Here is a 24,306-nt window from a genome sequence, read left to right as displayed (position 1 = left end):
ATGAAATATAGTCTTAGGACCAACATATAGTAGTTTTGCCACACAACATATAGGACAAACACACACTAACTGCCTTTGTACTTGCTCCTTGAGGATTATTTCACTTATTTAATGAAAATTAAGTCAGTAAAAGAACAATCCCATTTCAACAATTGAATATAGAGTATATATATATATATATATATATATGAGTATATATATATATATATATATATATATAGAGAGAGAGTATATATATATATATACTACCGTTCAAAAGTTTGGGGTCACTTAGAAATGTTATTATTTTTTAAAGAAAATTAATTAATTTTGTCCATTAAAATAACATCAAATTGATCAGAAATACTGTGTAGACATTGTTAATGTTGTAATTGACCATTGTACTTGGAAACGACAGATTTTTTTATGGAATATCTACATAGGTGTACAGAGGCTCGTTATCAGCAACCATCCCTCCTGTGTTCCAATGACACGTTGTATTAGCTAATCCAAGTTCATCATTTTAAAAGGCTAATTGATAATTAGAAAACCTTTTTGCAATTATGTTAGCGCAGCTGGTGACACTGTCAGGTGTTTCCATAACAACCCTACATCTCCTCAGGGGAGAAACTTTCTGAAATTATTTCCATTTCAACCCACATACGCTTTCCAAAACTATAGCTTCTGCATGGTTATTACTTTCTATATCAGGGGCCGAGTATCAAATGGGACACTCCTCATTCCCTATATTGTTCACTACTTTTGACCAAAGCCCTATATCCCTGGTCAAAAGTAGTGCACTATAAAAAGAATAGGATGCCATCTGGGACGTAGCCAGGTTCACTGGTTTTTGTTGTTGTATTAATAGCCGATAATTGTGTGCAAATGAAACCCTTGGAGTTTGATTTGATGTGTCAGGTGGAATATAATACGTTGGAGAGGGGCAAGCTGAGGCACTTCGACACTTTTAGATTACAGACGGCAATTGACGAGAGGTTTTAAATGGCTCTGTCCCCCTCTATGCCTCATTCATTGTAACTCCAGCTGAGTTGATAAGGCAGCTGAGTTGATAAGGCAGCCGTAGTTGATAAGGCGGCCGTAGTTGATAAGGCGGCCGTAGTTGATAAGGCGGCCGTAGTTGATAAGGCGGCCGTAGTTGATAAGGCGGCCGTAGTTGATAAGGCGGCCGTAGTTGATAAGGCAGCTGAGTTGATGAGGCAGCTGAGTTGATGAGGCAGCTGAGCTGATAAGGCAGCCGTAGTTGATAAGGCAGCCGTAGTTGATAAGGCAGCTGAGTTGATAAGGCAGCTGAGTTGATAAGGCAGCTGAGTTGATAAGGCAGCCGTAGTTGATAAGGCAGCTGAGTTGATAAGGCAGCCGTAGTTGATAAGGCGGCCGTGGTTGATAAGGCGGCCGTGGTTGATAAGGCGGCCGTGGTTGATAAGGCGGCCGTGGTTGATAAGGCGGCCGTGGTTGATAAGGCGGCCGTGGTTGATAAGGCGGCCGTGGTTGATAAGGCGGCCGTGGTTGATAAGGCGGCCGTGGTTGATAAGGCGGCCGTGGTTGATAAGGCGGCCGTGGTTGATAAGGCGGCCGTGGTTGATAAGACGGCCGTGGTTGATATGGCGGCCGTGGTTGATAAGGCGGCCGTGGTTGATAGGGCGGCCGTGGTTGATAGGGCGGCCGTGGTTGATATGGCGGCCGCGGTTGATAAGGCGGCCGCGGTTGATATGGCGGCCGCGGTTGATATGGCGGCCGCGGTTGATAAGGCGGCCGCGGTTGATAAGGCGGCCGCAGTTGATATGGCGGCCGTATTTGATGAGGCGGCCGTGGTTGATAAGGCGGCCGTGGTTGATAAGGCGGCCGTGGTTGATAAGGCGGCCGTAGTTGATATGGCGGCCGTAGTTGATATGGCGGCCGTATTTGATAAGGCGGCCGTGGTTGATAAGGCGGCCGTGGTTGATATGGCGGCCGTGGTTGATATGGCGGCCGTGGTTGATATGGCGGCCGTGGTTGATATGGCGGCCGTGGTTGATATGGCGGCCGTAGTTGATAAGGCAGCTGAGTTGATAAGGCAGCTGAGTTGATAAGGCAGCTGAGTTGATATGGCAGCCGTAGTTGATAATGTTGTAGCCTGTGTACATTTACATTACTAATATATAAATGGTATGAGGTTTGGTGTAGTTAATGTTGAGGATGTAACGGCACTTTACTTAGCCTATCAACAGGGGGTACTTGAGTAGACTCATCAGATCATAGGCTTACTGGTAAAAATGCAATTTTCTTTAACCTTTATTTAACCAGGCAAGTCAGTTAAGAACAAATTCTTATTTACAATGACGGCCTAACCCGGACGACGCCGGGCTAATTGTGCGCCGCCCTATGGGACTCCCAATCACAGCCGGTTGTGATACAACCTGGATTCGAACCTGTAGTGACCCCTCTTGCACTGATATGCAGTGCCTTAGACCGCTGCACCCCTCGGGAGCCCAATGAGGAGGTAGTTCAGGGGTACTCCTGTCAGAGCAGACTTCAGTTGGTGGTAAAGTAAATGATAAAGGTTGGGCACACAATACAAAGCTACTTACTGGTTCACACAATACAAGGCGACTTACTGGTTCACACAATACAAGGCTACTTACTGTTTCACACAATACAAGGCTACTTAATGGTTCACACAATACAAGGCTACTTACTGTTCACACAATACAAGGCTACTTACTGTTCACACAATACAAGGCGACTTACTGGTTCACACAATACAAGGCTACTTACTGTTCACACAATACAAGGCTACTTACTGGTTCACACAATACAAGGCTACTTACTGTTCACACAATACAAGGCTACTTACTGGTTCACACAATACAAGGCACTTACTGTTCACACAATACAAGGCTACTTACTGTTCACACAATACAAGGCGACTTACTGGTTCACACAATACAAGGCGACTTACTGGTTCACACAATACAAGGCTACTTACTGTTTCACACAATACAAGGCTACTTACTGGTTCACACAATACAAGGCTACTTACTGTTCACACAATACAAGGCTACTTACTGGTTCACACAATACAAGGCTACTTACTGTTTCACACAATACAAGGCTACTTACTGTTTCACACAATACAATGCTACTTACTGACCAATCACCACTATACACACCTGTTCTGCAACCTGGGCTGACCAATCACCACTATACACACCTGTTCTGCAACCTGGGCTGACCAATCACCACTATACACACCTGTTCTGCAGCCTGGGCTGACCAATCACCACTATACACACCTGTTCTGCAACCTGGGCTGACCAATCACCACTATACACACCTGTTCTGCAACCTGGGCTGACCAATCACCACTATACACACCTGTTCTGCAACCTGGGCTGACCAATCACCACTATACACACCTGTTCTGCAGCCTGCGCTGAATACAACAGGTGTAGACCTTACCGTGAAATGCTTACTTATAAGCCCAGTTCAAGAAATAGAGTAAAGAAAATATTAACTAAATAAAGGAAAGTAAAAAATAAAAAAATGCATCCAAAAGTAACACAAGAAAATGACATAACAATAACGAGGCTGTATACAGTGGGTACCGGTACCGAGTCAATGTGCGAGGGTATATACAGTGGGTACCGGTACCGAGTCAATGTGCGAGGGTATATACAGTGGGTACCGGTACCGAGTCAATGTGCGAGGGTATATACAGTGGGTACCGGTACCGAGTCAATGTGCGAGGGTATATACAGTGGGTACCGGTACCGAGGCAATGTGCGAGGGTATATACAGTGGGTACCGGTACCGAGTCAATGTGCGAGGGTATATACAGTGGGTACCGGTACCGAGTCAATGTGCGAGGGTGTATACAGTGGGTACCGGTACCGAGTCAATGTGCGAGGGTATATACAGTGGGTACCGGTACCGAGGCAATGTGCGAGGGTATATACAGTGGGTACCGGTACCGAGTCAATGTGCGAGGGTATATACAGTGGGTACCGGTACCGAGGCAATGTGCGAGGGTATATACAGTGGGTACCGGTACCGAGTCAATGTGCGAGGCTGTATTCAGGGGGTACCGGTACCGAGGCAATGTGCGAGGGTGTATACAGTGGGTACCGGTACCGAGTCAATGTGCGAGGGTATATACAGTGGGTACCGGTACCGAGGCAATGTGCGAGGGTATATACAGTGGGTACCGGTACCGAGTCAATGTGCGAGGGTATATACAGTGGGTACCGGTACCGAGGCAATGTGCGAGGGTATATACAGTGGGTACCGGTACCGAGTCAATGTGCGAGGGTATATACAGTGGGTACCGGTACCGAGGCAATGTGCGAGGGTATATACAGTGGGTACCGGTACCGAGTCAATGTGCGAGGCTGTATTCAGGGGGGTACCGGTACCGAGGCAATGTGCGAGGGTGTATACAGTGGGTACCGGTACCGAGTCAATGTGCGAGGGTATATACAGTGGGTACCGGTACCGAGGCAATGTGCGAGGGTATATACAGTGGGTACCGGTACCGAGTCAATGTGCGAGGGTATATACAGTGGGTACCGGTACCGAGTCAATGTGCGAGGCTATATACAGGAGGTACCGGTACCGAGTCAATGTGCGAGGGTATATACAGTGGGTACCGGTACCGAGTCAATGTGAGAGGGTATATACAGTGGGTACCGGTACCGAGTCAATGTGCGAGGGTTAGGGTATATACAGTGGGTACCGGTACTGAGTCAATGTGCGAGGGTATATACAGTGGGTACCGGTACCGAGGCAATGTGCGAGGGTATATACAGTGGGTACCGGTACCGAGTCAATGTGCGAGGCTGTATTCAGGGGGTACCGGTACCGAGGCAATGTGCGAGGGTGTATACAGTGGGTACCGGTACCGAGTCAATGTGCGAGGGTATATACAGTGGGTACCGGTACCGAGGCAATGTGCGAGGGTATATACAGTGGGTACCGGTACCGAGTCAATGTGCGAGGGTATATACAGTGGGTACCGGTACCGAGTCAATGTGCGAGGCTATATACAGGAGGTACCGGTACCGAGTCAATGTGCGAGGGTATATACAGTGGGTACCGGTACCGAGTCAATGTGCGAGGGTATATACAGTGGGTACCGGTACCGAGGCAATGTGCGAGGGTATATACAGTGGGTACCGGTACCGAGTCAATGTGCGAGGGTATATACAGTGGGTACCGGTACCGAGGCAATGTGCGAGGGTATATACAGTGGGTACCGGTACCGAGTCAATGTGCGAGGCTGTATTCAGGGGGTACCGGTACCGAGGCAATGTGCGAGGGTGTATACAGTGGGTACCGGTACCGAGTCAATGTGCGAGGGTATATACAGTGGGTACCGGTACCGAGGCAATGTGCGAGGGTATATACAGTGGGTACCGGTACCGAGTCAATGTGCGAGGGTATATACAGTGGGTACTGGTACCGAGTCAATGTGCGAGGCTATATACAGTGGGTACCGGTACCGAGTCAATGTGCGAGGCTATATACAGTGGGTACCGGTACCGAGTCAATGTGCGAGGGTATATACAGTGGGTACCGGTACCGAGTCAATGTGCGAGGCTATTTACAGTGGGTATCGGTACCGAGTCAATGTGCGAGGGTATATACAGTGGGTACTGGTACCGAGTCAATGTGCGAGGCTATATACAGTGGGTACCGGTACCGAGTCAATGTGCGAGGGTATATACAGTGGGTACCGGTACCGAGTCAATGTGCGAGGGTATATACAGTGGGTACCGGTACCGAGTCTATGTGCGAGGCTATATACAGTGGGTACCGGTACCGAGTCTATGTGTGAGGGTATAGGTTAGATGAGGTCATTTGTAAAGTGACTGTACATAGATAATAAACAGCGAGTAGCAGCAGTGTAAAAACAAATGGGGGGGGGGGGGGTCCAATGTAAATAGTCTGGGTGGCCATTTGATGAATTGTTCAGCAGTCTTATGGCTTGGGGGGTTAGAAGCTGTTAAGGAGCCTTTTTGGTCCTAGACTTGCCGTGCGCTAGCAGAGAGAACAGTCTCTGTATAAAAGGCTCCCAAACAGCTATGGTGTATTATGTATATGTAGATTGTGTGTGCATGTATCCGGGCTCCCGATTGGCACAGCGGTCTATGGCACTGCATCTCAGTGCAAGAGGCGTCACTGCAGTCCCTGGTTTGAATCCAGGCTGCATCACATCCGACCATGACTGGGAGTCCCACAGGGCGGTGCAAAATTGGCCCAGCGTCGTCTGGGTTTGGCCGTCATTGTAAATAAGAATTTGTTCTTCTTAACTGACTTGCCTAGTTAAATAAAAATATGTGTGTGTATGGCCAGTATATGAATAGAATATACTTGTTATATAGGATGAACCTTCACTAGAATACAGGCCATCATATATGTAGACGTGTCATTCTGCAGTAGTTATATAGGATGAGCCTTCACTAGAATACAGGCCATCATATATGTAGACGTGTCATTCTGCAGTAGTTATATAGGATGACCCTTCACTAGAATACAGGCCATCCTATATGTAGACTTGTCATTCTGCAGTAGTTATATAGGATGAGCCTTCACTAGAATACAGACCATCCTATATGTAGACTTGTCATTCTGCAGTAGTTATATAGGATGAGCCTTCACTAGAATACAGACCATCCTATATGTAGACTTGTCATTCTGCAGTAGTTATATAGGATGAGCCTTCACTAGAATACAGGCCATCCTATATGTAGACTTGTCATTCTGCAGTAGTTATATAGGATGAGCCTTCACTAGAATACAGGCCATCCTATATGTAGACTTGTCATTCTGCAGTAGTTATATAGGATGAGCCTTCACTAGAATACAGACCATCCTATATGTAGACTTGTCATTCTGCAGTAGTTATATAGGATGAGCCTTCACTAGAATACAGGCCATCCTATATGTAGACTTGTCATTCTGCAGTAGTTATATAGGATGAGCCTTCACTAGAATACAGACCATCCTATATGTAGACTTGTCATTCTGCAGTAGTTATATAGGATGACCCTTCACTAGAATACAGACCATTGTCATTCTGATAATGGTTGTGGATTATTATTGTATACATGAATCCTCATGATTTCTTCTCTCCTTTTTAGAACCACATATAAAATACCTCGAATGGAAGCAGCTGTGTGTGTGTGTCTCTCTAACAGCAACCTTGGGGCCACAATTCAGTTTACAATCCTATCCTCTAACCCATCCCCTTATCTCCTCTCTTGTCCTTCAGACGGCCCTATAAAGCCTGCAGCCTGGCACACTCAAGCTGCCGTCGCTGTCACCAACGTTACAGTATGCTGCCTGCCGTGGTAAAGCTCTGCTGTGGAATCTCCTACCCTCACCTCAGGACCATGGCAGGTAAAAACATACAACTATATATCATCTTGGTTGTGTCCCAAGTGGCTCCCTATTCCCTATATAGTGCATTACCTTTGACCAGGGCACTAAAGGGGGCCATTTTGGATGCAGGCCTGGAGAGAAGCATCAATTTTCTCTCATTCCTTAGATTTTCAGGATTACCGTGTCTTGCACACTGCACATAGCCTGGTCCCAGATCAGTGTGTGCTGCCTTGCCAACTCCCTCCTATGGTCATTGTAAGACAGCGCACACAGATCTGGGACCAGCCAGTGCACGTGCATCTGGATGGAGTTATCTCTTGTTGCTGTTAATACTATGGCGTCTTGGCTGTGACTAGTAGTCGTCTTAGTTTGTGGAGAGAAATCCTGTGAAGTCCTCATCAAAGTGTACAACACTTTGACTTGCAGAATGGATCAAATGCAGCCTGAGTGGCAGCCTGTGTCATGCTAAACATGTCTGGCTTGATAGTGAGCAATGGAGTTGACAAAAGAACAAACCGATCTGGGACCAGGCTATAGAAGGAGACAACAGATATGGGACCAGGCTATAGTAGGAGACAACAGATCTGGGACCAGGCTATAGAAGGAGACAACAGATCTGGGACCAGGCTATAGTAGGAGACAACAGATCTGGGACCAGGCTATAGTGGAGACAACAGATCTGGGACCAGGCTATAGAAGGAGACAACAGATCTGGGACCAGGTAATAGTAGGAGACAACAGATATGGGACCAGGTAATAGTAGGAGACAACAGATCTGAGACCAGGTTATAGAAGGAGACAACAGATCTGGGACCAGGCTATAGAAGGAGACAACAGATCTGGGACCAGGCTATAGTAGGAGACAACAGATCTGGGACCAGGCTATAGAAGGAGACAACAGATCTGGGACCAGGCTATAGTAGGAGACAACAGATCTGGGACCAGGCTATAGAAGGAGACAACAGATCTGGGACCAGGCTATATGAAATGTGCTCTACAAATGAAAGCTGACTGTTGCTATTATTGTCATCCTACGACAGGACTGCAACGGCTAGCTATCACAGCGATCGGCCAGGAGCTAGCTCACATGCAGAGGAATGGGCAGACCCAACTCCCAGCATGGACCAGCCATATGCGTTGGCAGACTGGCACCGCTCAGCATCAACACAGTGGTAAGCCTGACGATGATACACACATTACACACATTTTCAATGACATTATTATTTTACACAGAGCACAAACTGCCCTTATTTCTGTTAAAATTACATATTTTCAAGGGCATTACTTTTTCCTATAACTTGTCCTGACCATTGAATATTAAACAGCTTCAATTCGAACTGAATAAAGTGAGTGCTGCTGTGAGGGCTGTTTTTCATGTGTGTATGTAAACGTGTTACAGAGAGCTCCAGAAGAGAGGTAGTCATCCCAGTCCCGTTGAAACAGGAGGAGCTGCTGTACATAAGGAGTGGGCACGAGGCGCTGGCCAAGGCTCTGGACATTGTTGAGGACAAGAACGGATGGAAAACAGAACTCACAGAGGTAGTGCGTCATCCATACATCCATACGTCATCGTTGATTAAAGAGGCAATCCGGGATTTGTATATAGATTTTTGTCAAACCATCCTGTATTTTTCCCTTTAAAATATGTTGCTCCCTGTGTTCATGCATATCTTTTCAATCTCCACAAATAGCTATGGAAACCTTGTACTGATGTCAAACCACCAAACTGTCATATAAGACAAGGGGGGGGTGTACATGATCTGAATAGCTTTTACCATGGTATCCTGTCTTCAAAAACCTTAAAATATAATTGACATGGGCACTTTGTGCTGCATTCTGTTGCCACAATTTCTAACTTTCTAACATTTTACATTTTAATCAATTAGCAGACGTTCTTATCCAAAGCAACTTCCAGCCTGTGCATTTAATTTAGTTTAAAGTAGGGAACTTTTTGTCTTTTAGGAGAAAAATGAACTTTCCATAATCTCAGAACCCAGAACCAAATGTGTTATTAGTTATTTAATAAGGATCCCAGTAGCTGTTCTAGAAGCAGCAGTTACTCTTCTACTGACAGTCTCTCACAAGAGACTTAACTTTCTGAAACGGTGTGTTGTAAAGCTGCATACTAATGCCACATATCCAAACTTTCTCTTTCCGTTACTTTGACATTTAGGAAAACTTGATCTAAATAGCTATTACCATGGAAACCTTGTACCGGTAATATGCATATCCAATCAATTCAAATGTTATTGGTCACATGTTTAGCAGATGTTATTGCAGGTGTAGCGAAATGCTTGTGTTTCTAGCTCCAACAGTGCAGTAATATCTAACAATTCACAACAATACACACAAACCTAAAAGTAAAAGAATGTAATTAAGGAATATATAAATATTGGGATGAACAACGTCGGAGTGGCATTGACTAAAATACAGTAGAATAGCATAAAGTATATAGATATGAGTTGAGTAAAGCAAAAATATCACATAATGGAGTGGAAGCCGCCTAGTGATGGCTATTTAACATTCTGGTGGCCTTGAGATAGAAGCTGTTTTTCAGTCTCTCGGTCCCAGCTTTGATGTACCTGTACTGACCTCGCCTTCTGGATGATAACGGGGTGAACAGGCAGTGGCTTGGCTGGTTATTGTCCTTGATCATCTTTTTGGCCTTCCTGTGACGTCGGATGCTGTTGGCATCCTGGAGGGCAGGTAGTTTGCCCCCGGTGATGCATTGGGCAGATTGCACCATCCTCTGGAGAGCGCTACGGTTGAGAGCCGTGCAGTTGCCGTTCCTAGGCGGTGATACAACCCGACAGGATGCTCTCAATTGTGCATCTATAGAAGTTTGTGAGGGTTTTAGGTGCCAAGCCAAATGTCAGATCTTCAGTGATGTGTATGTCGAGGAACTTGAAGCTTTTCACCTGCTCCACTGCGATACCGTCAATGTGGATAGGGGCGTGCTCCCTCTGCTGTTTCCTGAAGTCCACGATAAGCTCCTTTGTTTTGTTGACGTTGAGTGAGAGGTTATTTTCCTGGCACCACACTCGCAGGGCCCTCACCTCCTCCCAGTAGGCTGTCTTGTCATTATTGGTAATCAGGCTTACTACTGTTGTATCATCTGCAAACGTGATGACTGAGTTGCAGCCGTTCGTGGCCACGCAGTCATGGGTGAACAGGGAGTACAGGAGGGGGCTGAGAACGCACCTTTATGGGGCACCTGTGTTGAGGATCAGCGAAGTGGAAGTGTTGTTCCTACCTTCACTACATGGGGGGCTACCTGGGGGGCGGCCCGTCAGGAAGTCCAGGACCCGGTTCCACAGGGCGGGGTTCAAGCCCAGGGCCCAGAGCTTAATGATGAGCTTGGAGGGTACTATGGTGTTGAATGTTGAGCTAAAGTCAATGAAAAGCAGTCTTTGGTAGCGGGCCGCGTGGGTGGCACTGTGTTAACCTCAAAGCGGGCGAAGAAGGTGTTTAGCTTGACCGGATGCAAGACGTTAGTGTCCGCGACGTGGCTGGTTTTCCCTTTATAGATGCCACACTGCCAAAAAGTTGTAACTCTGGAGTAGAGAAATGTTCTGTAATCTCAGGACCAAATGAAGTAGAAAGACTATCACAGAAGAACGTTCAGTAAAATGTGTTCTATAGAAAAACAGGACATCATTAGAAACCTTCCTGAAACTGTGTTGTTAAAGGAAACCATAAGGATGCCACATTACAACATTTCCTGTAACTTTCTGTCGTAGGACAACGGGGATGTGATCTACAGTAAAGTGTTGTCTGGGGACAGGAAGGTCTTCAGACTGGAGACTGTGTTAGACGCCACCCCAGAAGAGATACATCACATCCTGTGGAAGGTGGAGGAGATGCACCAGTGGAACCCAAGCATCAAAAACATCAAGGTAACTGGTCCATCATAGTAGGGTAGTTGTTGGTCAATGTGTAATCTTAACACCTCCCCCTTAGGAAATCATTGATCTTCTGTTCTCCTTGGTCTCCATCCATTATGGCATCCTTTAGATTGTTATTCTACATATACACATGTGTTATTATCCAACTGGAATACTATTTACCTGCTAAGTATGTGTATTATGGTCTGTAAACTGTGAAATATTTGTAATAAGGTGTTTCTAAAACTCTAAAACTATTTATATTATTAATGCTATTATTATAACAACTATTATTATTATTACAATTTTATTTGTATTACTTTGTTTATTTATTTTTCCTTTTTTCCTCTGTGATTTTAGGGGTGGGGGGAGCGGGAGGCATTAGGAAGGCTGGGAAACAGGGAGGGGGTCGGGGATCAATAGGGAATGTTCTGAAGGATTAGGGGTAAATAAATAAATAAAAAAGCAACGTGACTGTGCAAATTATAAAATAAAATAAATATTGTTTATATATCTTCAATAAAATATTATGAAAAAAAGAAAACAACGTCAAGATAAGCAGACTCATCTAAGCTGACATATGGAATTGTTTTAATATGGGCATACTTTTATTTATTTATTTATTTTACCGTTATTTTACCAGGTAAGTTGACTGAGAACACGTTCTCATTTGCAGCAACGACCTGGGGAATAGTTACAGGGGAGAGGAGGGGGATGAATGAGCCAATTGTAAACTGGGGATTATTAGGTGACCATGATGGTTTGAGGGCCAGATTGGGAATTTAGCCAGGACACCGGGGTTAACACCCCTACTCTTACGATAAGTGCTATGGATCATTCATTTAAGCTGTCATATGGAATTGTTTTAAGATGGGCATACTATGGATCATTCATCTAAGCTGACATATGGAATTGTTTTAAGATGGGCATACTATGGATCATTCATCTAAGCTGACATATGGAATTGTTTTAAGATGGGCATACTATGGATCATTCATTTAAGCTGACATATGGAATTGTTTTAAGATGGGCATACTTTGGATCATTCTGCTTTTTTATTTAGAATTGTAGGACCCCTTTAGGTGTAAAAAAATATATAACAAAATAATTTGATAAAATACTGAATTTGGCCTTGGATAAGCACATGGATGGTACTGACTTCAGACGAGTCCCCTGATATTTATGGGGGTCATAGAGTGTTTCCGACACTACAGACATTTTCTTGAGAAGACCGATTTTGTGGGGACGGTCTCATGGTTTGACCAACACCGCTCTACCTCTGCCACCTTCCACCGCAGACGTGGAAGTGCGACATTGGCGGATGCGGTGGATTGAGACGCATTCTATGCAAAAAAAACAGATACCATATCTCTAGCTTAAACTAGAGATTTTGATGGGGAATTGTTTATTGTGTTACTTAGATTGACGTACCGGTGTGTCAATCGACTAAAGGGGTTTAAATAATTCAGTAAATCACTTGATAAAAATTAGGTAAGCATAAAACAGTCAACAACTTCAGGACTACAGACCCCCAGAAATTGTCAGTCCGCCTTCTAGTGGCGAAAGTAAGAACTGCAGAAAATGCACGGTCAAATAGGAGAATAATGTATATTTTTATAGAGGCACACTGAAACAAGAAACGGGACACGATGTGTAAATGATAACACATCAGAGCAGGAAATGAATACATGGATTAAATTTACTGGAAGTGAATGCTGGAATTAAACAATTAACTATGTAAATGAGCAAAAGCTGTATGCATTAAGGAAATAGACACCTGGCTCAAATAGAAGCCTGTCTCTAATAAAGGCCTGCTGTGTTCAGTGAATTAAGCAAATAACCACCCGGGCTATTAATTGAAGTTTTACGGTAGACATGGACCACACAGTGTCAATAGTCAATGGTTTTACGGTAGACGTGGACCACACCGTGTCGATAGTCGATAGTGTCGCTAGTTTTACGGTAGACGTGGACCACACAGTGTCGATAGTGTTGCTAGTTTTACGGTAGACGTGGACCACACAGTGTCGATAGTCGATAGTGTCGCTAGTTTTACGGTAGACGTGGACCACACAGTGTCGATAGTGTCGCTAGTTTTACGGTAGACGTGGACCACACAGTGTCGATAGTCGATAGTGTCGCTAGTTTTACGGTAGACGTGGACCACACAGTGTCGATAGTCGATAGTGTCGCTAGTTTTACGGTAGACGTGGACCACACAGTGTCGATAGTGTCGCTAGTTTTACGGTAGACGTGAACCACACAGTGTCGATAGTCGATAGTGTCGCTAGTTTTACGGTAGACGTGGACCACACAGTGTCGATAGTCGATAGTGTCGCTAGTTTTACGGTAGACGTGTACCACACAGTGTCGATAGTCGATAGTGTCGCTAGTTTTACGGTAGACGTGGACCATACAGTGTCGATAGTGTCGCTAGTTTTACGGTAGACGTGGACCACACAGTGTCGATAGTCGATAGTGTCGCTAGTTTTACGGTAGACGTGGACCACACAGTGTCGATAGTGTCGCTAGTTTTACGGTAGACGTGGACCACACAGTGTCGATAGTCGATAGTGTCGCTAGTTTTACGGTAGACGTGGACCACACAGTGTCGATAGTCGATAGTGTCGCTAGTTTTACGGTAGACGTGGACCACACAGTGTCGATAGTCGATAGTGTCGCTAGTTTTACGGTAGACGTGGACCACACAGTGTCGATAGTCGATAGTGTCGCTAGTTTTACGGTAGACGTGGACCACACAGTGTCGATAGTGTCGCTAGTTTTACGGTAGACGTGGACCACACAGTGTCGATAGTGTCGCTAGTTTTACGGTAGACGTGGACCACACAGTGTCGATAGTCGATAGTGTCGCTAGTTTTACGGTAGATGTGAACCACACAGTGTCAATAGTTGATAGTGTCGCTAGTTTTACGGTAGACGTGGACCACACAGTGTCGATAGTCGATAGTGTCGCTAGTTTTACGGTAGACGTGGACCACACAGTGTCAATAGTTGATAGTGTCACTAGTTTTACGGTAGACGAGGACCACACAGTGTCGATAGTCGATAGTGTCGCTAGTTTTACGGTAGACGTGGACCACACAGGTTCGATAGTCGATAGTGTCGCTAGTTTTACGGTAGACGTGGACCACACAGGTTCGATAGTCGATAGTGTCGCTAGTTTTACGGTAGACGTGTACCACACAGTGTTGATGGTCGATAGTGTCGCTAGTTTTACGGTAGACGTGCACCACACAGTGTCGATAGTCTTTACAACACCAGGATATCACACTTGTCTTGTGACATTCTGATGAGGGAAGAACAAACTACTACGGCAGATCCTGTGTCTTCAGCTGGCATTATAAAGCCTTCGTCCCAACTGGCATCCTATTCCCTATACAGTGCACTAGTTGTGACATGAGAAATAAGTGCACCATATAGGGAATATGGTCCTATTTGGGACACATAGCAGTACAGTAAATGATATTGTTAGTCTGTCTCTTGTGTTGAAGGTTCTAAAGCAAGCTGGCCCGGAAACCATGGTTACGCACGAGGTGTCAGCAGAGACAGCCGGCAACCTGATAGGCCAGCGAGACTTCCTGAGTGTGAGACACTTCTCCAGACAGGAGTCATGTATCTATCTGGGGGGAGCAGCCACGCACCTGGAGTCCTTCCCTCCTCAGAAAGGCTTCGTCAGGTAACAAGAACACCGGCTTTGCTCGGATAAGCCTGGCTCCATAGAGTTGGATAGAGGGCGTGCTTGAACCAAAGCCTGTTTATGGCACATAGAGTTGGATAGAGGGTGCGCTTGGACCAAAGCCTGTTTATGGCTCATAGAGTTGGATAGAGGGTGCGCTTGGACCAAAGCCTGTTTATGGCTCATAGAGTTGGATAGAGGGCGCGCTTGGACCAAAGCCTGTTTATGGCTCATAGAGTTGGATAGAGGGCGCGCTTGGACCAAAGCCTGTTTATGGCTCATAGAGTTGGATAGAGGGCGCGCTTGGACCAAAGCCTGTTTATGGCTCATAGAGTTGGATAGAGGGCACGCTTGGACCAAAGCCTGTTTATGGCTCAAAGAGTTGGATAGAGGGCACGCTTGGACAAAACCTGTTTATGGCTCATAGAGTTGGATAGAGGGCGCGCTTGGACCAAAGCCTGTTTATGGCTCATAGAGTTGGATAGAGGGCGCGCTTGGACCAAAGCCTGTTTATGGCTCATGCTGTCACAGAAGGGTCATTGCAAAGGTTATTTGATATAAAGGTTATTCTAGGTTCAGTTAATAATCATGCTGTGGGTGTCTATACATTACATTGTTAATGGAGTTTTAATGAGTGATTTTGTTTACTTTGATCTGAACAGAGCGGAGGACGGACCAACGTGTATTGTCATCGAGCCCCTGGCAGACGACACAGGCAGGAGCCACTTTACGTGGCTCCTCAACATGGATGTCAAGGTAGATAAAAAAATAAAATAATGTTTTTATCAACTTGAATTTCGTATCCACTTCCTGAATTGAGTGACTTGAATTCAAATTGATTGACCCCAACTTGTTAGGCTACACATGGACTAGGATGTTATCACATGTCAGTTTAGATCATGAATATTCATTCAAACCTTCCCTTAAGTAGCCTGAGTGCCAGTCTGTTTGTGCTATTGTGCCAACTCCTTGTCATTCATTGTCATGCCAAACATGTTCATATGACATATCACACAAACAGACTGGCCCTCAGGCTCCCCAGTAACTATTCCCCAGGTCGTTGCTGCAAATGAGAACGTGTTCTCAGTCAACTTACCTGGTAAAATAACGGTAAAATAAAATAAAAAAATAAAAACTTAAGAGGTTTGAATTGATATTCAAGGCTACCATCAACGACTAAAGCTGCTGTGAAAATGACTTCTCGTTCACCCAAATACAGACAGTTGATGTTCTGAAAGAGCTGTAAAACCTGGACCCGTACAAATCAGCTGGGCTAGACAATCTGGACCCTCTCTTTCTAAAATTATCCGCCGAAATTGTTGCAACCCCTATTACTAGCCTATTCAAATTCTCTTTTGTATCGTCTGAGATCCACAAAAAGATTGGAAAGCTGCCGCGGTCATCCCCCTCTTCAAAGGTGGAGACACTCTAGACCCAAACTGTTACAGACCTATATCCATCCTGCCCTACCTTTCTAAAATCTTCGACAGCCAAGTTATCAAACAGGTCACCGACCATTTCGAATCCCATTTCGAGGCCTAAACGATGTCATAACCGCCATCAATAAAAGACAGTACTGTACAGCCGTCTTCATCGACCTGGCCAAGGCTTTTGACTCTTGTCAATCACTGCATTAATAGCCTTGGTTTCTCAAATGATTGCCTCGCCTGGTTCACCAACTACTTCTCTGGTAGAGTTCAGTGTGTCAAATCAGAGGGCCAGTTGTCCAGACTTCTGGCAGTCTTTATGGGGGTGCCACAGCGTTCAATTCCCGGGCCGACTCTTTTCTCTGTATACATCAATGATGTCGCTCTTGCTGCTGGTGATTCTCTGATCCACCTATGTGCAGACACCATTCTGTATACATCTGGCCCTTCTTTGGACACTGTGTTAACAAACCTCCAAATGAGCTTCAATGCCATACAACACTCTGTACGTGGCCTCTAACTGCTTTTAAATGCTAGTAAAACTTAAACCAATTGCTGCCCACACCCGCCCGCCCGACTAGCATCACTACTGTAAACTACTGTAAACTCTCCTTCCAGACTCACATTAAGCATCTCCAATCCAAAATTAAATCTAGAATCGGCTTCCTATTTCGCAACAAAGCCTCACTCACTCATGCTGCCAAACATACCCTCGTAAAACTGACTATCTTGCCGATCCTTGACTTCGACGATGTCATTTACAAAATAGCCTCCAACACTCTACTCAGACATCCAGTTTGCTATCACATTGCCATCCATTTTGTCACCAAAGCCCCATATACTACCCACCACTGCGACCTGTATGCTCTCGTTGGCTGGCCCTCGCTACATATTCGTCACCAAACCCACTGGATCCAGGTCATCTATAAGTCTTTGCTAGGTAAAGCCCTGCCTTATCTCAACTCACTGGTCACCATAGCAGCACCCACCCGTAGCACGCGCTCCAGCAGGTATATCTCACTGGTCATCCCCAAAGCCAACACCTGCTTTGGCCGCCTTTCCTTCCGGTTCTCTGCAGCCAATGACTGGAACAAATTGCAAAAAATCACTGAAGCTGGAGACTTATATCTCCCTCTCTAACTTTAAGCATCAGCTGTCAGAGCAGCTTACCGATCACTGTACCTGTAGACAGCCCATCTGTAAATAGCACACCCAACTACCTCATCCCCATATTGTTATTTATCTTTTTGCTCTTTTGCACCCCAGTATCTCTACATGCACATCATCATCTGCACATCTATCACTCCAGTGTTAATGCTAAATTGTAATTATTTCACCTCTATGGCCTGTTAATTGTCTTACCTCCCTAAACTTCTACATTTGCACACACTGTACATATATTTTTCTATTGTGTTATTGACTGTACGTTGTTTATGTGTAACTCTGTGTTGTTGTTTTTTGTCGCACAGCTTTGCTTTATCTTGGCCAGGTCACAATTGTAAATGAGAACTTGTTCTCAACCAGCCTACCTGGTTAAATAAAGGTGAAATCAAAAATTAAATAATAATAAAAAGGACCTATAGCAGTCAGTCAATGTTCCCACAGCTAAAGCTGCTCCTCCATTCTCTACAAGCTCAAAATATCAACATGTTTTTCTGACAGATCCATTTGCCAATAGGGTTTTCACACACACACACACACACACACACACACACACACACACACACACACACACACACACACACACACACACACACACACACACACACACACACACACACACACACACACACACACACACACACACACACACACACACACACACACACACCTGGCTCCTGCTGCTGCCATTAGGGTTGGCATCAACATCTTTCTCTAAAACACTTCCTGTCAAATGAAGCTAAGCATGATGTTTCACAGGAAATGACCTGTCACTTTCAGCTGCTGGAACCTTCTATAGGTCTTCAGGTTGCTAAGACTGCTGTACTGATACGTTATACAACTTCCTTAGAAGAACATGTATGATCAAGCAAGACCATCCAATGAAATGCAAGTACACAAATGCTGCTGTGCCGGGAATGGACCAGCACTGAAGCAGCAGCTGTCTTACTGAGGCACTGCTGCCATAGCGTGCACTTTACCATTTTTCATAAGACTAAACAAGACAAATACAAATCAATGTTACAATCCTTTCACCATGTTGACACCTCATTTACACATAGGATGAGACATGGTCTACCTTCATCACCATGGTGACAGCTCATTTACACATAGGGTGAGACATGGTCTACCTTCATCACCATGTTGACACCTCATTTACACATAGGGTGAGACATGGTCTATTTTCATCACCATGGTGACAGCTCATTTACACATAGGATGAGACATGGTCTACCTTCATCACCATGGTGACAGCTCATTTACACATAGGATGAGACATGGTCTACCTTCATCACCATGGTGACAGCTCATTTACACATAGGGTGAGACATGGTCTACCTTCATCACCATGGTGACAGCTCATTTACACATAGGATGAGACATGGTCTACCTTCATCACCATGTTGACACCTCATTTACACATAGGGTGAGACATGGTCTATCTTCATCACCATGTTGACACCTCATTTACACATAGGATGAGACATGGTCTACCTTCATCACCATGTTGACACCTCATTTACACATAGGATGAGACATGGTCTATCTTCATCACCATGTTGACACCTCATTTACACATAGGATGAGACATGGTCTACCTTCATCACCATGGTGACAGCTCATTTACACATAGGGTGAGACATGGTCTACCTTCATCACCATGTTGACACCTCATTTACACATAGGATGAGACATGGTCTACCTTCATCACCATGGTGACACCTCATTTACACATAGGATGAGACATGGTCTACCTTCATCACCATGTTGACACCTCATTTACACATAGGGTGAGACATGGTCTACCTTCATCACCATGTTGACACCTCATTTACACATAGGATGAGACATGGTCTACCTTCATCACCATGGTGACACCTCATTTACACATAGGATGAGACATGGTCTACCTTCATCACCATGTTGACACCTCATTTACACATAGGATGAGACATGGTCTACCTTCATCACCATGGTGACACCTCATTTACACATAGGATGAGACATGGTCTACCTTCATCACCATGTTGACATAGGTTGAGACATGGTCTACCTTCATCACCATGTTGACACCTCATTTACACATAGGGTGAGACATGGTCTACCTTCATCACCATGTTGACATAGGGTGAGACATGGTCTACCTTCATCACCATGTTGACACCTCATTTACACATAGGATGAGACATGGTCTACCTTCATCACCATGGTGACACCTCATTTACACATAGGGTGAGACATGGTCTACCTTCATCACCATGTTGACACCTCATTTACACATAGGGTGAGAAATGGTCTACCTTCATCACCATGGTGACACCTCATTTACACATAGGGTGAGACATGGTCTACAGTGATTGCGCTACTAAACGTTTTGCTATTATGCTGGGGTACTTAGAGGTAATGTGTGGTTTAGTACGGTACCCTGTGTCACCACTTCATTACTCCAGACCACCACCAGGGGGAGTTAGAGCACTGATTATGCTTTTGGGTCCTACTGTGTCTCTAACTGACAATGAATGGGCAACATAAACCTAAATAGAAACTGATAATTGTGCACGACTAAAACTGTTGTTACACTAAGATTTTTATTATTTTATTAGGATTATTTTGCTCTTACTGTAGTACTATAGCCTACTCCCGACCGTCACGTTGTACAGTGTCATATTTTCCGTTCCATCCTGACGGAAACCCAGAGGGTTTTACGTTTTTTCTTGGAGGAGAAACACTATAATATTAATCTAATTAATTAACCAAGTACCAGTCAAAAGTTTGGACACCTACTCATTCCAGGATTTTTCTATATTTTTACTATTTTCTACATTGTAGAATAATAGTGAATACATCACAACTATGAAATAACACATATGGAATCAGTTAAGAACACATTCTTATTTACAAGGACAGCCTACTCCTTTCTCCCCGTCTGGGAATTGAACCCCGGTCTCTAACGTGCCCGCATGACACAGGGATTCCTTGGCTAAATAGCCCAGCGCTTTAGCCTACTCCGGAACGTCACGTTGTACCGCGACATAATTTCCGTTCCCTCATAGCGGAAACCCAGAGGGTTTTTCGTTTTTCTTAGAGTAGAAACAACACAATATTAATCTAATTAATTAAGCAACATTTCTTAAAATCAGTCCCATATACTATGCTCTTACAAAAAAAAGTTTTAAATTCTCTAGTACAGCCACTATTGAAGGCTATCAAATGCTTCTCAAAGATGCCCTCTGGTGGTCAAACTAGCACTAACTAGCATTAATGGTACCAGTAGTTGGCACTTAAATAACGTGCCATAGAATTCTGCGGCGCTACGCAAGCTGTGCTGCAGTACCCCGCAACTTTTAAAGGACGAACCACTGTACCTTCCTTACCATGATGACACCTAATTTACACATATGGTGAGATATGGTCTACCTTCATTAGAACGCTGCTCTCGCTGCCACTGTATGTATGTACAGTGAAGTGCCTTTGGAAAATGTTCAGACCCCTTGACTTTTTCCACATTTTGTTAGGTTTCAGTCTTATTCTAAAATGTTTTAAATTGTAATTTTTTTCTCATCAATCTACACACTATTTGTTTTTTATTTCACATTTTTTAACCAGATAAGCTAGTTGAGAACAAGTTCTCATTTACAACTGCGACCCGGCCAAGATAAAGCAAAGCAGTGCGACACAAACAACAACACAGAGTTACACTTGAAATAAACAAGTTTACAGTCAATAACACATAGAAAAGTCTGTATACAGTGTGTGCAAATGAAGTAAGATTAGGGAGGTAAGGCAATAAATAGGCCAATAGTAGCGAAGTAATTGCAATTTAGCAAATTAACACTGGAGTGATAGATGAGCAGATGGTGATGTGCAAGTAGAAATACTGGTGTGCAAAAGAGCAGAAAAGTAAATAAAAACAATATGGGGATGAGGTAGGTAGATTGGATGGGCTATTTACAGATGGGCTATGTACAGCTGCAGTGATCATTTAGCTGCTCAGCTAGCTGACGTTTAAAGTTAGTGAGGGAAATATAAGTTCTCCCATCTCCACAGAGGAACTCTGGAGCTCTGTCAGAGTGACTATTGGGTTTTTGGTCACCTCCCTGACCAAGGCCCTTCTCCCCTGATTGCTCATTTTGACCGGGCGGTCAGCTCTAGGAAGAGTCTTGGTGGTTCCAAACTTCTTCCATTTAAGAAAGATGGAGGCCACTGTGTTCTTGGGGACGTTAAATGCTGCAGAAATGTTTTGTTGACCTTCCCCAGATCTGTGCCTCGACGCAATCCTGTCTCGGAGCTCTACGGACAATTCCTTATTTACTGATGCTCTTTAATGATTTGTTATTCTTATCTCTTACTTTTTAATCTTTTTTTTCTTAAAACTGTGTTATTGTTAAGGGCTTGTAAGTAAGCATTTCACTGTAAGGTGTACACCTGTTGCATTCGGCGCCTGTGACAAATAAAATGTGATTTGATTTGAAGATTGAATATGTATATATTGTATTTTCAGGGCTGGCTGCCAAAGTCAATCGTCAATCAAGCGTTGCCGCGAGCGCAGGTGGATTTCACCCGGTGTCTGCGCAGACGGCTGGCCGAGGGACCTACTCAGCGACACACAAACCACCATGCTCCCACAGTGTCTAGAGCCAGACACACTCTCTGACACACACTAAGTGGAGTTGAGTGCTTGGGAGTAGAGACAGAGAGAGACTTAGAGAGGGACTGAAGGACCTGGCTGCCATTCACACACACACACACACACACACACACACACACACACACACACACACACACACACACACACACACACACACACACACACACACACACACACACACACACACACACACACACACACAGAGACAGAACCTTCTGTAGGCTGGATCTGGCCTTTCACTAGTAGCACCCAGACACCCAGAGGAGAGCCACCCACCGCTGTGAAGACATGCCAGGGTGCCCTCTCTTTCAGGGTGTGTGACAGACACACACATCTACACACACACACACACTACACACATACACTAAAGCTCAATCCATCCAAACTATTTTGTGAAAAAGTATCATATCTAAATCTGAAACGTAATAGACTACACATTGCAAGAATAGATCACATATCTTAACAGAATGTGTAATTTTGCCGCCTGTTAAAGACCCAAAAACAATATTTCAAATGAAAATGTGTTATTATTACCTACTTTAGCCATATTTTACTTTTGCCAAAACAGTAGTGTGTAGTTCCAGTAGTTAGCTACACCGCTACATGGTAAAACAGTAGTGTGTAGGTCCTGTAGTTAGCTACACCGCTACATGGTGAAACAGTAGTGTGTAGTTCCAGTAGTTAGCTACACCGCTACATGGTAAAACAGTAGTGTGTAGGTCCTGTAGTTAGCTACACCGCTACATGGTAAAACAGTAGTGTGTAGGTCCTGTAGTTAGCTACACCGCTACATGGTAAAACAGTAGTGTGTAGTTCCTGTAGTTAGCTACACCGCTACATGGTAAAACAGTAGTGTGTAGGTCCTGTAGTTAGCTACACCGCTACATGGTAAAACAGTAGTGTGTAGGTCCTGTAGTTAGCTACACCGCTACATGGTAAAACAGTAGTGTGTAGTTCCAATAGTTAGCTACACCGCTACATGGTGAAACAGTAGTGTGTAGTTCCTGTAGTTAGCTACACCGCTACATGGTAAAACAGTAGTGTGTAGGTCCTGTAGTTAGCTACACCGCTACATGGTAAAACAGTAGTGTGTAGTTCCAATAGTTAGCTACACCGCTACATGGTAAAACAGTAGTGTGTAGTTCCAGTAGTTAGCTACACCGCTACATGGTAAAACAGTAGTGTGTAGTTCCTGTAGTTAGCTACACCGCTACATGGTAAAACAGTAGTGTGTAGTTCCTGTAGTTAGCTACACCGCTACATGGTAAAACAGTAGTGTGTAGTTACAGTAGTTAGCTACACCGCTATATAGCAATATAATTAACTACTGAAAACACCACCAAGATTTGAATTTAGTTCAACTACCAAGCTACTGCAAAATGTAGTTACATTACTAGTTGAATTACATGTAGTTCACTACTACCCAACACTGAGCACTTGTGCACGCATGCGCACGCACGCACGCACGCACGCACGCACGCACGCACGCACGCACACACACACACACACACACACACACACACACACACACAGAGGTCTGGCCGTCTGAGAGAACAAGCTGAGAGAATAATAGGAATTGATTAATAATATACTGTACCAGTATCCAGGCTGCATCACAACTGGCCGTGATTGGGCGGCGTAAAATTGGCCCAGCGCCGCCCGGGTTTGGCCGGTCTAGGCCGTCATTGTTGATAAGAATTTGTTCTTAACTGACTTGCCTAGTTAAATAAAGGTTAAATAAATAAATAAATATATAATAATAAACCACACAAACCTCATGACTATGTATTTCTATGTCTTCTGTAAGTCTGCAACTGCCTGAAACACTTCCAAAAGAAATGCCTTTCAGTCTACTATCAGATGCAATATTAGTAGCTGACTGTCCAGTATGATGTGGTGCATTCTGGAGAGGAAAATAAAATAACCTTAAAGTCTTCAAATATTGTTTCCAGCAGTTTTTTCAAAAACACTCTTTCTCTTTCTACATTTCCATTTCATAAATATAATGTTAATAAAGCACAGAGAAGAGGAGGAACTGCAACGCTGCTGGGTTTTTCACGCTCAACAGTTTCCCGTGTGTATTAAGAATGGTCCACCACCCAAAGGCCATCCAGCTAACTTGACACAACT

General features: G+C 44.4%; 1 protein-coding gene across 1 annotated transcript in view; it reads left to right on the top strand.

The window, feature by feature from the left end:
- Nucleotides 1–24,116, top strand: part of star2 (steroidogenic acute regulatory protein 2) — a 118,008-nt gene extending 93,892 nt beyond the window's left edge. Inside the window, exons 2-8 of the mRNA XM_055936971.1 lie at nt 7,250–7,377; nt 8,400–8,531; nt 8,759–8,898; nt 11,100–11,255; nt 14,756–14,940; nt 15,603–15,696; nt 22,030–24,116. Of these exons, the coding sequence (XP_055792946.1) occupies nt 7,314–7,377; nt 8,400–8,531; nt 8,759–8,898; nt 11,100–11,255; nt 14,756–14,940; nt 15,603–15,696; nt 22,030–22,182 (924 nt within the window). The 5' untranslated portion in view covers nt 7,250–7,313 and the 3' untranslated portion in view covers nt 22,183–24,116. The remainder of the gene's footprint in view (nt 1–7,249; nt 7,378–8,399; nt 8,532–8,758; nt 8,899–11,099; nt 11,256–14,755; nt 14,941–15,602; nt 15,697–22,029) is intronic.
- Nucleotides 24,117–24,306: the final 190 nt, after the last annotated feature.

This window comes from Salvelinus fontinalis, chromosome 1 (assembly GCF_029448725.1).
Source record: "Salvelinus fontinalis isolate EN_2023a chromosome 1, ASM2944872v1, whole genome shotgun sequence".
Lineage (NCBI taxonomy): Eukaryota > Metazoa > Chordata > Actinopteri > Salmoniformes > Salmonidae > Salvelinus > Salvelinus fontinalis.
The sequence above is the reverse complement of the archived record's forward strand: the minus strand, read 5'-3'. Positions and strand labels throughout refer to the sequence as shown.